Source organism: Cucurbita maxima, unplaced genomic scaffold, assembly GCF_002738345.1.
Source record: "Cucurbita maxima cultivar Rimu unplaced genomic scaffold, Cmax_1.0 Cma_Scf00006, whole genome shotgun sequence".
NCBI lineage: Eukaryota > Viridiplantae > Streptophyta > Magnoliopsida > Cucurbitales > Cucurbitaceae > Cucurbita > Cucurbita maxima.
This window is the reverse complement of record NW_019272022.1, coordinates 2,570,983-2,584,830: the sequence shown is the minus strand read 5'-3', so window position 1 is coordinate 2,584,830 and position 13,848 is coordinate 2,570,983. Positions and strand designations below refer to the sequence as shown.

The window sequence follows — 13,848 nt, the reverse complement described above, 5'->3', positions numbered from 1 at the left end:
CCCCTAAAAAAAAAAAAAAAAAAAAACATGTAAAAACCTACCAAAGATTCTCATAACAAAATATCAATCTCCAAAAAACAGAAATTATGGGTATCAATGTTGGCACAGAGATTATCGAAGACCTTGCTAGCAGATTTGGTTGTAAAAATGGTAAATGACGAATATGTACCTAGGATTATCCTTCCATGAGAACCAGAAATTCTTCTTCTTCTGGAAGACCATTATTGAAAAATAGAAAAAAGGGTATGAACATGGTCATCATGTTATACTTCGAAAGGCCCACCCTAATACAAGCTACTCTGTCCAACCTATCCACTAAATACATGTCTCAGTTCAAAATGCCACAAAAAGTGGCTACAGATAGAAAGATTATTCAAAAACTATTTATAGAAAGATGGCTCACGCCTTGTTCGATGAGATATTATAAACCTCCAAGCAGATAAGGGAGGACTTGGTCTATTTTCAACAAAGCTGAAAAATAAAGCTCTCCCCATGAAATGAATATGGAGATATTATCACGAAGACAACGCCTTGTGGTGAAAACTTATAAAGGCAAGATATACTTATAATCACATACAAATTGATCCCCTCCATCTTCTGCAAAGGAGACATGGAAGTACATTTGAAACACCAAAACCTCATCAATAACCGAATTTTCCATAGGGTGGGTGATGGAGGAAACACGCTTTTTTCCAAGGAGGTAAAGGATTTATTGGACATGGTCTTAACGTACCACCCTTTCATGAATGCAAAAGTCCTGCTAGGGAAAAATCTCATTTTGATTGTCTTTTGAGATATATGGAACGAAAAATTAAAGAATATGTATGGAGAAGACACAAACTTATAGAAAGCTCTTCGACAATGTTGTTTATCACGCTATTTGTTAATGTAAATTGTCTAATACTTTTATTTCCTGTAGTCACATTTCTCTTATTGTAAATTGGGAAGGTTTTTTGTAAACATTATGGATAACACATCCTTCTTGTGTATTTCAACCATTAATGAAATTGTCACTCAAAAAAAAAAAATTTGTCCATACAATGTGGATGAATTTGTTAAGGACTTCCCATTTTTTCTTTTTGGTTGAGCAAAGAAAGGAAATACAAGCTATGTAATATACATGGAAAACCCCCCACAAAAGTTAGGGAAGTGTCTATAACCATTTGTTCTTAGCCAGATCGTTGACTAAAAAAAATTTGTTCCATCATTCTACGCACTTTCAAGGGCATCAGGGCTCTTCCTAACAAGATGATGTACTATCTTGCATATATCTTTGTGGTCACCTTTATAAGGGGAAAAAAAAAAAAAAGATCTATGGATCAACATTAACATGGAGTTCTTATGGATCAACATTAGCAGGGTGTTCTTATGGAAGCAAGTACAGCCGGAAAACCATATTTTCAGAGGCTCCAATTAATCATTAACACTTTTTTGAACTCCATCCTTTTGTAGCGTTACATTAGTGTAAATGCAACCTTCTTCAACTACAGTCTTAATATTCTTATTCTCAAGGGGAAGATCTTTTATAATTCCCACTGGCTTAAGGATTTCTCTTTCCCATATTTTTTAATTTCATTTATCAATGAAATATAAGTTTCTTTTAAAAGAAAATAATCATTACAAACTCTTGGAAGAGGCTAAAAGAGATAATCATATCAATACTGATCTTGCAGTGAGCAATAATTTGATGTCAGGAGTACAAATAATCATAATATAATTATGACACATAGAAACTATCAAGTGCACAGAAAGAAAAATTGGAAAGCCGTAGTCTAATGAGCAACACTAATCAACTAGAACAGAAAATAATAAATTAAAATAAAATCATCTGAAGACTGAAAGATAAACGAATGAGGATTATTAAACAACCCCTCATTTAAAGATAAACTCACCTTATTTAGCAAGGAATGTGGTAAAATTTGTCCCACACTACCATTTTAATATTCACCAAGTTTTTTAATCATACATGCTATTCATTGTTAAGACAAGAGCTCTAAATTTGAATTTCATCATGAACGTCAGTGAAAAATATAGAGCAACCTCTGTACTTACGATTCTTCCAAATCAATAACTTTGATAGCGACTTCTTTGTTAAGCTCCTTGTCAAACCTGCAAGCAAATGCAAAAGGCATCAGGAGATTAGATCAATGAGCATTTCCAGTTAATTTTCTAATTTATTGCAGAGAAGAAAAGGCCTTGAAATCTCACGCCCTTCCCGAAAAAGAAACAAAAAAGAAATAACCTGAGAAACCATCCAGCATCGGCACCTTAGGTTACAAAAAGGATGACTGAACTTTTTATTAAATAACCTTTTCTTCAACTTTAATTGGAATTAAAGTAACAGCGATGCAGCTAAGTATAGACCCTACAATTTGGGTAACATGCACTCCAGCACTCGTCGAACATGTATAAGATACTTGTTAGCACAATAAATCATGTGTCACACACTAAGTCCAACACTTATCAATGCTTATATGTGAGACACTCTGACATGTGTCCGACACGAATATGACACAATTCGTTTTTTGAGTATATAAATGCTAAAAGGTATAACCATATCAATGCTTATATGTGAGACAAAAACTATATATTTGGAAAGGATAATACATGGAACACTTGTTCTTTTGGTATTAAAAATGAATAAGCTTCATGACCAAATTCCCTTCTTGTGTATAGTTTTTAAAATGTATATTTAAATAGATGCATCCTTGCATTATCCCTGTCCTAGTTTATTAAAAAATGACAAATCAATCGTATCTGTGTTATGTCATATCCATATCCGAGGCTTCTAAGTGATCAAAGTCAATCATATCCGTGCTGCGTCATATCCATGTCGAGGCTTCTAAATGAGCAAAGAAGTGTATACTTATCTAAATCCACACTAGTTTGAAGATCACATAAAGCCATTTTCTGGCTCGCCAGTCATTTATTTAATTGAGCAGACCAAAAGATAAAGGGTGTAACAGAGTACAGTGCTCTGAATCACAGATATAAAAACAGAATCGAAGCTTACCCCTTGTATACATCACCAAAAGATCCTCTTCCAATAAGCTCCAAAGAACTAAACCTTGCTGCGACCGCCTCTGCTACACTCGCAATGTCAGACATTTTGTGCTAGCAATCCTTTTCACCTCTTACCCACTTCGCACACACTAGATTTCCAAACTGAACCACAATTTGAGACAAACTCAACCATCTCATCTCCAGATTTCCCTCATTTCTTGAACAAACAATCCAACCGGCAACCCCAAATTCACGACCAAAATTTGTCTTTACCAATCCCAACTGCAGCCTCAAATATCAAATCTGGAATAGCATTGGAAAACACCAAAGAAATACAAAATTATCTACCACCAACCAAACCATGAATTTGACAACAAAACAGAATCCAAATTCATGAAAAGAGCAATTGACATAAACATAAGACAATACGCAGTATCCCTTGAACCCAAAGTAAAGCAAGAGAGTCTCAACAATAGACATGTAACGGGTTGGAGGAACTAAGATACGCAATGGCGACAGGCCAACACAATGAGAAACACTGGGGGAAAAGGTCAACATCGAAAGTGAAACAACAACAACCACAACAACAACAACAACAAAGAAGTGGGTTGAAAACGGAGTCTTTAATTTGTGAAATTCAATTGCAATCAACTTGCTCACGGATTGAGATTCTGAAACTTACCCAAGAATGCGATTCAAATCGATGTTAGGAAGAAGTGGTTTCTGAGCAATTACACCATAGATCTCTTCCTCCTTTGCACTCTGTCAATTTGCAGAGAGAAGCTTGGCGAGGACTGCGAAATCAAAGAGAAATTTTGTTGGTTTTAAAGGAACTACCCTTCGCTCCCCTCTCGCTTCTTCTTCCTTCTTCTTTTGTTTCTCTTTTTCTTCCTTCGAATTCTTCTTTCTCTATCTCACTTCGCAATAATTCTTTAAATAAAATAAATAAATAAATTGCACCCCGAGATTTGGACAGAAATGTAAATGAGAAATTGGATGGGATGATTGCCAAACGCACCGTTTTATGAATAAATGTAATAAATAATCCACAATTCCCATTATTTTATATTTTTTCTTTTTTTAAATGGGAGATAAAAACACTAATTAAAACTTAATTAATTTTTATTGTGTAATTAATCCTACAAATTATTAGTACCTAATATAACGTGTATATTAGAATTAAAAAAAAAAAAAAAAGAAATTTAACTCGATCATAATAATTGGTAATTTAAATAATATGTATAATATACATTCACAAAAACAAAATACATGAAATTGTATATTTCCTCCATAAAAAAAAATATATTTTTACTATTAATATACAAACGAAGATAAATCTAATTATAAGGGTAAGTTTTACGTTACTGAGATGCCAAAATTTATGATATAGGTAAATTATAGAGGTATTATTTTCAGCTATATTTAAAAGAAAATAAAAGGCATAACGTTTATTATTTTACAAAATTAATGCATTTATTTACTGCAATTCCTGGTGACATTCAACAGCTGCACAACCCGCATTTTGTTTACAAGTTTTGGGCCACGTTCGGTATGTTAAGAATATTATTGGGCTTAAATGTCGGCCCACATGTTAAATTTCATTTTTTAAAATTGGATTATTTTTACCCAAACCAACTTATATTTATTTTGTTTTCATTTAATTCATAACATTTTTATTAAAAATTAAAAATTAAAAGATTCAGCTGCCTTTTATGTTTAATATTGTTAAAATTCTACTGTGGCATAGACTATTATGGTTGGAGTAATATCCCTACGCACTCAATTATTATTATTATTATATTTTAATTTGGAAATAATCCATGTTAATCAGCCATTGATTGAGATTAGGGCGTGTTAACTGTTAAGCACCCTCTTAACAGTCGGTTTAATCCATGTTTTTGTTTTTTCTAAAAAAAATATATATTTTATTAATCAGGTTTAATTACTTAAATTAAATGAAATTAACCGTCGGTTCTCTCCTTAATCCAAATCTTTACTCGATGCCAGTTCATAAGCAGGTGTAGAAAGCTGGTGAGGCCATTCAATTCGTCATCATTATATCATTTAGTTTCCTATTTTTCACCAATTTTCAACCCTTTGCTTCATCAAATATTCCTTTTCAATTTCATCATCCATTAAATTAATCTAAAAAAGTATTTAAAATTTTAAAAATAATCTTAAATTTCAAACATTAAAATTTAAAAATATTTTTGAAACAAAACAACTTAAAATTTTAAAGTCTTAAAACTTTAAAATATAAATTTTAATAAAAAAAAAACTTTTTAGATCCTCATTATATTTTATTACAAACACTTTATTTATAATTTAATTAAAATAATGAATAATTTTTCATCTCCAACCCCACATGATCATAATTGGGTAATAAAACTCATTATCTCTATTATAAAAAATTTTGTCACCCTTTTAAAATTTAAATAAAATTTATAATGTCTATTATAAATTTAACGTAAAGAAAAATAAATAAGCCTTTTTTCGCATGTTTGTGTCAATGTCACGTAGCACATAGAAAAGCAGCAAATATATTAATTATGAAAATAATCTCTAAACTACTTTAAATCTCAATTTTAATTTATTTATCTATTTTTTAATTTTCTAGAAAAAAAGGACAGAGAAAATTATTGAGCCGGATAACGTACAAATTAGTCAATTCCAGCAATAGTTCTTTCCAATAATTATTTTAGCGTTTTTGTATACCATTATTTTTGTCTCACTATAATTTTAAATATAAAATAAATTCAATTTCAATGTTAAAATAAATGTTCACATTAAATATATAATATAGATTTATACATTATTAAACATCAAGATGTTGTATGTGTAGCATAGTTCACAAGTCACGTCTGTGATGTCTTGTCACGTCTTCATCTTATTAATATTTTAGTTGTATTATGATATTTTCATAATTATTATTTTTTTAATATAAAAAATTAATTTATTGTCATAAAAAAAAAGAATAAAATAAAACTAAGAAAAGATATAATTAAAAAGATGTTTTATGAAATAATAATAACATAATAAAAGATAAACGTTGAAGGATTAGTCTAATTGATTAATTAATTAGAGGCGTTTCATTTTGGAGATTCGGGCGTGGGACCCACAAAGGATACGGTTCTCTTTTTTGTTTTTTTTTTTTTCTTTTAAAATTTTATTATTATTGTTTTTCGAAAGTGGGCCATGGGCCGGTCAATGCGGAGGCTCAGCCCAGAACTTGAGATCTATGGCTTTTATATAATATTAATATAATTCGTCATTGCCACCCCACGCGCGCGTGAGATTCAGGTGTTGGAAAATGCAACGGAGGGGCAGAGATTTTAATTATCAAAATTCAATTTATAATTTTTTAATCAATTTTCTAATTCTGATTGAAATTTCATAAAAACATAGACTTAATATTCATGCTAATTGATTTTTTTTTAAATAATTAAAAATATCTAAATTAATCAATAAAAATTCTCCACTACTTTAAATAAAAACATCTCAATTTTTAATATTTATTTAATTAGGAATCTACCCACTTTAAAAAAAATTGTAATATATAAAAAATTCAAAATTTCTATTTTAATCACAATCTTTATTAATAACGTTTTTAGTGTTATTTTATATCTTTTATAGGTGGGGAGCGCGTGGAGCGTGGGTTTCTAGGGAGCGAGTGGTGATAAGTAAAGGACGAATTGCCCCGCAATTCGTGCGCCTTCAACTTTTCTTTATTACAAACGATGCACCGACTGACTGTCACAGCACGTGCGCACGTGATAAGTTCACCCCCCCAACAATTAATTAGTTAATTAATTAATTAAGTTTTTTTTCTCAGTAATAATTTACCCCTAATGTATGTTTTCTGCCACTTTTCCTTTTTGATAAGCGCACCCCATCCGTCCCCTTGAAGCAAAATGACCATATTACCCTTTTCTCTCTTTCTCTCTCTTCCTTTTTAGAAGTTATCATTTTGTTTTAGCCTATAATTTCAATAATTAAGTTTTGGATTTGGGGAAATGAATCAAACTTTATTAACTTAATCATATTTTATCTTAATCCCTAATCTTCAAAATATCATTTCATATAACAAAAATAATATCCATTCAATTAAATTTTTATTGACATTTTTTAAATAATTATGATTGAAATTGAAAATGTTACATGATATTATAATTTTGTTTTTTATTCGACAAGATATGACATCCTAATCTCATCATTCGTTTTATCAAGTGGAAACCTTTTGACATGCAAGACATTACGATAATATATGTTGATAATCACTTTCGATAAAACATCATTCGAAGTGAACCTAAATATTTTAATGACATGAAAAATATCTTTTATCTAAATATCTCGGGCGATTAGGTTTGAAATGGAGATGAATGTCCAACCCTATTCATCTTATTCTTATTTTTGATCAAATGGGTTAGTGGGTTCGAATTTTCTTTTTCTTCGAGAATTTGTATAATTTTATAAATCTAATATAGTTAGCGTGTCTAGTAAGATACTAATTTATTTATTTAATGTAATAGAAAAGAAATTGTAGTACGAAATTCAAAAGAATTTATAATTTTGACCAACTTTATTTAATATTATAAAAACTAAAGCTACTAATGTCGCATATTATAATAGTAAGGGTAAAGTTGGAATTTCACAAGGAATTTTGAGAAATTAAGAAAGTGAGGAGGGGAGTGGAGGACTTGAATGAAGAAAAGCCGTACAAACATGACATAATTACCCCTGCGGATTCGTACAAATTAAAGGAAAAAAAAAAAGAAAAAACTGACATAATAGGAATATGATAATGTGATAATAATGTATTAAAAATTTGGAAAAAAAAAAATTAGCAATTCAGAGGTTAAGCGTCCTCTTTCGACTGAAAAGATTCTGTGCCAAAATTTATTAATTATTATTAATATTAAACATTTTTAATTTTTATAATAATTTTAAAATTGAATAGAACTTAATGGAACTGTAACTCTATTTTCGAGTTAAAAAATATCAACCTATAAATAATTTAATTTTTTATTTTTAAAAAATTTAGTCCAATTCAATCGGAAAAAACCCAGAATTGGACCGTCTAAATTGATTGGATTCTCGAATTATATAAACATCCAGACCTCTCCAAAAAAAATATATACTATTTTTTTAGGCAACTAATATAAATAACTTTTACATTAAAATAATTATACTTTTAAAAAATAAAATTTATAAGTAAATCAAAAGGGTGAGATGATTTAAATGGATTGTACTTTAATTATACTTTTTATCCATAATCAACCCAAAATTTTCAAATTAGTCATAATTAAACACATAATTAAGTAGGAGATGATCATTTTTAAAATCTTATTATTAAGATAATCTGTTGTTAGATATTTGTGGTAGATTTCATACCCATAACAAATATTAAATATTAAATAAATCACAAGCTACTAATTTAATTTAATTTAATTTATAAAATTATTCATACTTTTATTTTCTACTTTTAATGATTAATGAAATTGATAATTGATGAGGGTAGAATGATACAAATCAAAAACGGGTACCAATTGAGTTGGAGTTAGTGGGTGGAAGGGTATATTTGTAAATAATTAAGGTGCAAATTGTAATTACTTCAAAATTAAAACGACGTCAATAAATCTAAGTTTGTTCGGTTTATCCTATACACAAAATGCTTATATAAACACTTTGATGAGTGACTTTAGATGGGTGCTCGTGGCGACCATGGTTGATAGCTGCTTGTGGGTGTTTTAATAATATGAGGGGTATTTTGGTCATTTTCATATATAAAAAATATTTTCAACTAAACACTAAAAAATAGTTTTCTAAACCTTAAAAAGGTAATGCGCTACATGAATGATCGAAAACCAGATTCGAATGAGAGCGATCTTAATAATACGATAGCTAAGAAATGCTTAAAATAATTGAAAGTCACTGTTTATTCTAACAAGGTACACCTTATTGGATAGTTCGATCATACAAATTTCATGATTAAGCGTGTTTTGCTTGCTCCAATTCAAAATTTTTCTAAAATACACGTTAACGAGAATGAGATGTATGGTATAATTTTGTGACGGATAAAAAGTAATAAAGTAAAGCGGAGTGGAGATTGAAGAAATTAAATAATAGGTAAAAGTTGAAAAAGGAAAGTAGATGGAGGCCTTATAATTTTTCACTCAATTGGCAAAACAATAGGACTACTTTCTCCACATCTTTTACCTTGAGCTACAATTTTGGTTCACCCATTACTTACTTCCTTCCACCTAAACAAACTCTACTTTTGTACTCAAAATCAAAATCTTCCCTGGAATATTGACTCACGTCCACTTCCACAGCTTTCACACGCGCATTAATGCTTGCCCAACACTCTAACTTGTATTTAAATAATTTGAGAATCCGATAAATTAGAAAGTAGGGTTACTGTCCAACTCTATTTTTAAGATTATTTGACATTGATAACAGATGTTAGTAATGCACTGTGACTTGTAAATATTTGACATTTGAGCTTGTGAGATCCCACGGTAATTGGAGAGAGAAACAAAATATTATTTATAAGGGTATGAAAACCTCCCCTAACATACGTGTTTTAATGCTGTGAGGCTGACGTCAGTACGTAGCAAGTAAAAGCAGACACTATGTGATACGATGAGCTTGGGCTATTACATTACAGACGATATTAGGGTAGTGTGCCAACAAAAGACATTTGTGTTAACAACTCAAGAAAAGAGCTTGGGAAAATGAGAATAAGGCAAAAAAGAAAAAGAAAAAAAAACCCAAAATAGTAAACAACTCAAGAAAGGAGGGAGCAACGATTCTCTTTGTATTAATTCATGCTCCTACACCTTTTGAATCCAAAGTTTATGCATATGAAAAGTTAGAACAACATAGCACTAATTTCTTTCCACTCTATTGCTAATCAAAATCAAAATGTAGACTAAAAATTCCCAAACAATTTCTCAACCTACATAGCCAAAGTGGGATTCTTCAAAAAGAGACAAGGTTTTGAAAGGGAAGAAGGAGAAAAAAAACACCCAGATGTTAGAATTTGAGTACTAAAAAGAACAAACCAAAATTTGCCCTCTTCTCTCTCCCCCACAAGCTCAACAATCCCTGTAAATGGTTATGAGGGAGAGGGCTTCAAAAGAGGAAAAAGCTGCCCCACTACCATTTTCCGTAGTTTAGTTACAATCATACAAAAGACCAACCCAAACCCTCTCTCTCCTTCTTTTCCTTTTTATTGTTTATTTTTTCACCTCTTCACTGTATGTCTCTCAAAGATTACAAAACCTGCTTATTTGGGACAAACAAGAGGAGATAGAAGAAGGGGAGGAGGAAAACCTTAGAAGAAGTTGAAATTAATGGATGAAGAAGAAGTATTCTAGTTTTCTTTTGTGTGGTGGAGAAAACCCTTGAATCAAAAACCAAGATAATACACAGAACTTGGTTTCTTTCAAGGTTTTTTCAGGGGGAGCGAAGAGGGGTCGCATAAAAAGGGCCGCAGTGAGAGACAGAGATGGTGGGCTCAGGATCATCAGACAGGAGCAAAGAAGCTGTTGGGATGATGGCCCTTCATGAGGCCCTCAGAAGCGTCTGTCTCAGTTCAGACTGGACTTACTCTGTTTTCTGGACCATCCGCCCTCGTCCGTATGTTATTCATTCTCTATTTCTCTCTATTTCTCTCTATTTCTTCCCCGTTTTGTTTGTTGACCCATTTTTCTCTAATGGGGTTTCTTCCATTTTCATCAGAAGGGTCAGAGGAGGCAATGGATGCAAAGTTGGGGACGACAATGGCAGCTTGTAAGCCTAACCCTTCATTTTCATTTCTCTGTAAACTGTGGCATTGTTCATGTTCATTTTCTTGCACTGGATTTTGTGAAGGATGTTAATGTGGGAAGATGGGTTTTGCCGAGGGAGAGCTGCAGAGTGCTTGGAGGAGATTGATGGGGATGATCCTGTTAGAAAGGCCTTCAGCAAAATGTCCATTCAATTATATAATTATGGAGAAGGGTGGGTACTGGGTAGGTGTTTGTTTGTTTGTTTGTTTGGCTGTTTGGTTCGTAGGATTGTTTTATGTTTTGGAGAGGATCATAAGGCTTCTTGTGCTCATGTTCTTGTTTCCTGATTGGATTGATTGATTGATTCGGACAGGCTGATGGGGAAAGTTGCATCAGATAAGTGCCATAAATGGGTTTTCAAAGAACCTACAGAATGCGAGCCAAACATTTCAAATTACTGGCAAAGTTCATTTGATGCTGTATGAGAAACAAAGAACAAGCTAGTTTTTCTGAAAGATTTTGATTATCCCCCCTAGTTTTCTTTAGAGTTTTGCCATTTGATCTTTGATATCAGAACTGTGATGGGTTGTTTTTGTTTTCTTTGATTGCTATCTACCTTGCAGCTTCCTCCTGAGTGGACTGATCAGTTTGATTCTGGAATTCAGGTGAGTTTTTGGTCGTTTTCTATGATCAAATCTTCCTATTTTGCTCATTCCTTTGAACCCTTTTGTGTTTGAATCAGACCATTGCTGTTATTCAAGCTGGACATGGCCTCCTCCAGCTTGGTTCCTGCAAGACTGTGAGTTTCTTTATCTGTTCTTTCACCCTTACTGTTTGGTTGCTGTTTTCGAACGGTTGATCGTCGTGTTAATACTCGAACGTGCGTATGAGAGAGTTACGAATAGCAATGTTTGTGTATATTTGTATTCAGATACCAGAAGATCTGCATTTTGTGCTGAGAATGAGGCATACTTTTGAATCTATTGGGTACCGATCTGGTTTTTATTTGAATCAACTCTTTTCTTCAAATAGAAACTCATCTTCTTCTCCAATGGCTTCAAAGCAATCAGCCATTCCCCTTCACCCTCCTCCCAATCTCCTCAATTGGGCACAAAGGCCAATTCCATCTCCTCTAACTTCTCTGCTTCCTTCACCCAATTTCCACACTTCGAATAGGCTCAGTTACCCGCAGTCGAAAGACGAGACGCACATGTTTCTGTTGCCACATTCCTCCGAGGCTCAAATGGAAGACGTGATGGGAGATCATGACAATGATATCAAATGGCCTAATGGGTTGTCCTTGTTCAATGCTCTCACGGGACGAGCCGATGATGCTAAGCTTTTGTTTAATCCGGAGAGCTTAGGAACCAAACCTGATCACACTCATCTCCCTTTGATTCATGAACCGAATAGCGCGAACCCGAACTCGGATCCTATGCACAACACGAATGGAGGTAACCCAAACGAGTTCTTGAGCTTAGACAGCCAATCTGAGAGTGCTAGGAAGATGGAAAACAAGTTCAAGAGAAGCTTTACCTTGCCTGCAAGAATGAGTTCATCTTCATCTTCGACTTCGCTCGACCACCATCCGCATCAATCAGTCGAGTATCGTAACTCGGAGCAGGCGGGTATGTACCCGGACATAATGGAGACATACTTGGAATGAAGTTGGAAGAAAAGAAGGGCTGCTAGTTCAGTAGAAACATAGTGTTCTAAGTTTGTATTTAGGCAAAGCTTTCTGGTTTTCCTTTGTTTGGTGTTTTGCTCATTCTATCCAGTTTGTGATTCTGCTATTGCCTTTAAATTTCAGTTAGTTTCACTTGGATGTTCATTTCTTTGTAGTTTCATCTCAATACATATGCCTTTCTTTCGGTTTCTGTAACAACCGTTCAAGCTTATAGCTAATAGATATTGTTCGTTTTCACCTGTTACGTATTGCTGTCAACCTTAGAGTTTTAAAACGCGTCTACTAGTGTGGGGCAGTTTCTATAAATCCCAAGCCTACAGCTAACCGATATTATCTGTTTTGGCCACGAGGTTTCTATACCCTTATAAAGTAATGCTTTGTTTCCCTCTCCAACTAACGTGGAATTTCACAGCTTATACAAAAACAATTATACATAACAATCAACTAAAACCCCGACAAAACTTAATATTTTCAAATGGGGTTTTGTTTTTGCATATTTCTAGTTTGACCAACAAATGAGTCGAACTTACACGATACTTTTAATCGAGTGGGGTGTAATCTACGGCATTTCATTGTTTTTTCTTCTAAAAAGACACAGTTGGCTGACACGAGTATAATTTAATTGGTAATTTTAGTGTGATTACTGTTATTTATATTTATAATATAAAAATTAGAAGAAATTAGAAGGACAGAGTGTCCAAAAAGTTTGACTTGGTCAAAGCTTAGCATATAATAAGGAACATGTCTCCCATTGTGATTGAACTTTTATGTCAAATATGTCTTTTTCAATTAAATAATATAGCTAAATAAATTTTGTCAATATACATTAAAATTTCAAAGTTTTTGAATTATTCAGATCTTTTTTGACAATTATTTATTTAATTTTTTTGGGGTCAAAATTCAAAGGGATTGTTGGATTTCACAAATTTGTTTTTAATTTTATAAAATACATTTTTTTCTTTTTTTCTTTATTTTTTTATTTAAAAAATAAAAATGACAATTTTTTTTACATTTTTTTCTAAAAAAAATGTCTAATAGAGCTCTACATTTTTAATAAACTTTATTTAATAAATACTCGTCATGTTAAATATTTTTAAAACTGATGAATTTATCGTACATAAAATTTAATTTTGGACCTTAAAGGTTCAATTTAATATTTAATAAATTCATAATTTTTTTAAAATGTGAAGGACTATTTCACCCTCCATGACAGAATGGTTGAGTTTTGTTTTTGGACAGTAAATAGTAAATAAAAAGTTGTAATTTTTTTTTTTACAGTAGATGGATGAGTTATTTTTATAGGCCCAAGCTATTCTCTAGCTGTGTGAGCTGTCCAAGTAATTAACAAAAAAAAAAAAAAAAAAAAAAAAAAAAAAAAAAAAAAAA

General features: G+C 32.0%; 2 protein-coding genes across 4 annotated transcripts in view; one reads left to right on the top strand and one right to left on the bottom strand.

Moving 5' to 3' along the window:
• The window catches only part of LOC111480933 (germinal center kinase 1-like), a 16,288-nt gene extending 12,371 nt beyond the window's left edge, over positions 1-3,917 (bottom strand). Inside the window, exons 1-3 of one of the 2 annotated variants that reach the window (XM_023126165.1) lie at positions 3,686-3,917; positions 3,014-3,306; positions 2,053-2,109 (exon numbers count right to left, since the gene is read on the bottom strand). In XM_023126165.1, the coding sequence (XP_022981933.1) occupies positions 2,053-2,109; positions 3,014-3,108 (152 nt within the window). In that variant the 5' untranslated portion in view covers positions 3,109-3,306; positions 3,686-3,917. Of the gene's footprint in view, positions 1-2,052; positions 2,110-3,013; positions 3,307-3,685 lie in introns of those variants that run through there. The other variant, XM_023126167.1, reaches the window with a different exon arrangement.
• Positions 3,918-10,192: 6,275 nt separating this feature from the next.
• Positions 10,193-12,657, top strand: LOC111480934 (protein RICE SALT SENSITIVE 3-like). 2 transcript variants are annotated; one of them, XM_023126168.1, is made up of 7 exons: positions 10,193-10,644; positions 10,747-10,797; positions 10,879-11,007; positions 11,149-11,254; positions 11,399-11,440; positions 11,518-11,574; positions 11,707-12,657. In XM_023126168.1, exons 1-7 carry the CDS (start codon positions 10,514-10,516, stop codon positions 12,439-12,441), a joined length of 1,251 nt encoding a protein of 416 aa, XP_022981936.1. In that variant the 5' UTR covers positions 10,193-10,513; the 3' UTR covers positions 12,442-12,657. The 2 variants fall into 2 exon arrangements, with proteins under 2 accessions (XP_022981936.1, XP_022981937.1); XM_023126169.1 differs by lacking the exons at positions 10,193-10,644; positions 10,747-10,797 and having other exon boundaries at positions 10,910-11,018.
• Positions 12,658-13,848: the final 1,191 nt, after the last annotated feature.

Excerpts from the sequence above, each read along its gene's own strand:
- LOC111480934 (XM_023126168.1), top strand. The coding sequence starts at position 10,514 with ATGGTGGGCTCAGGATCATCAGACAGGAGCAAAGAAGCTGTTGGGATG. Across the intron at positions 11,441-11,517 it reads AGTTTGATTCTGGAATTCAG|ACCATTGCTGTTATTCAAGC; the intron begins GTGAGTTTTTGG and ends TGTTTGAATCAG. Across the intron at positions 11,575-11,706 it reads AGCTTGGTTCCTGCAAGACT|ATACCAGAAGATCTGCATTT; the intron begins GTGAGTTTCTTT and ends ATTTGTATTCAG.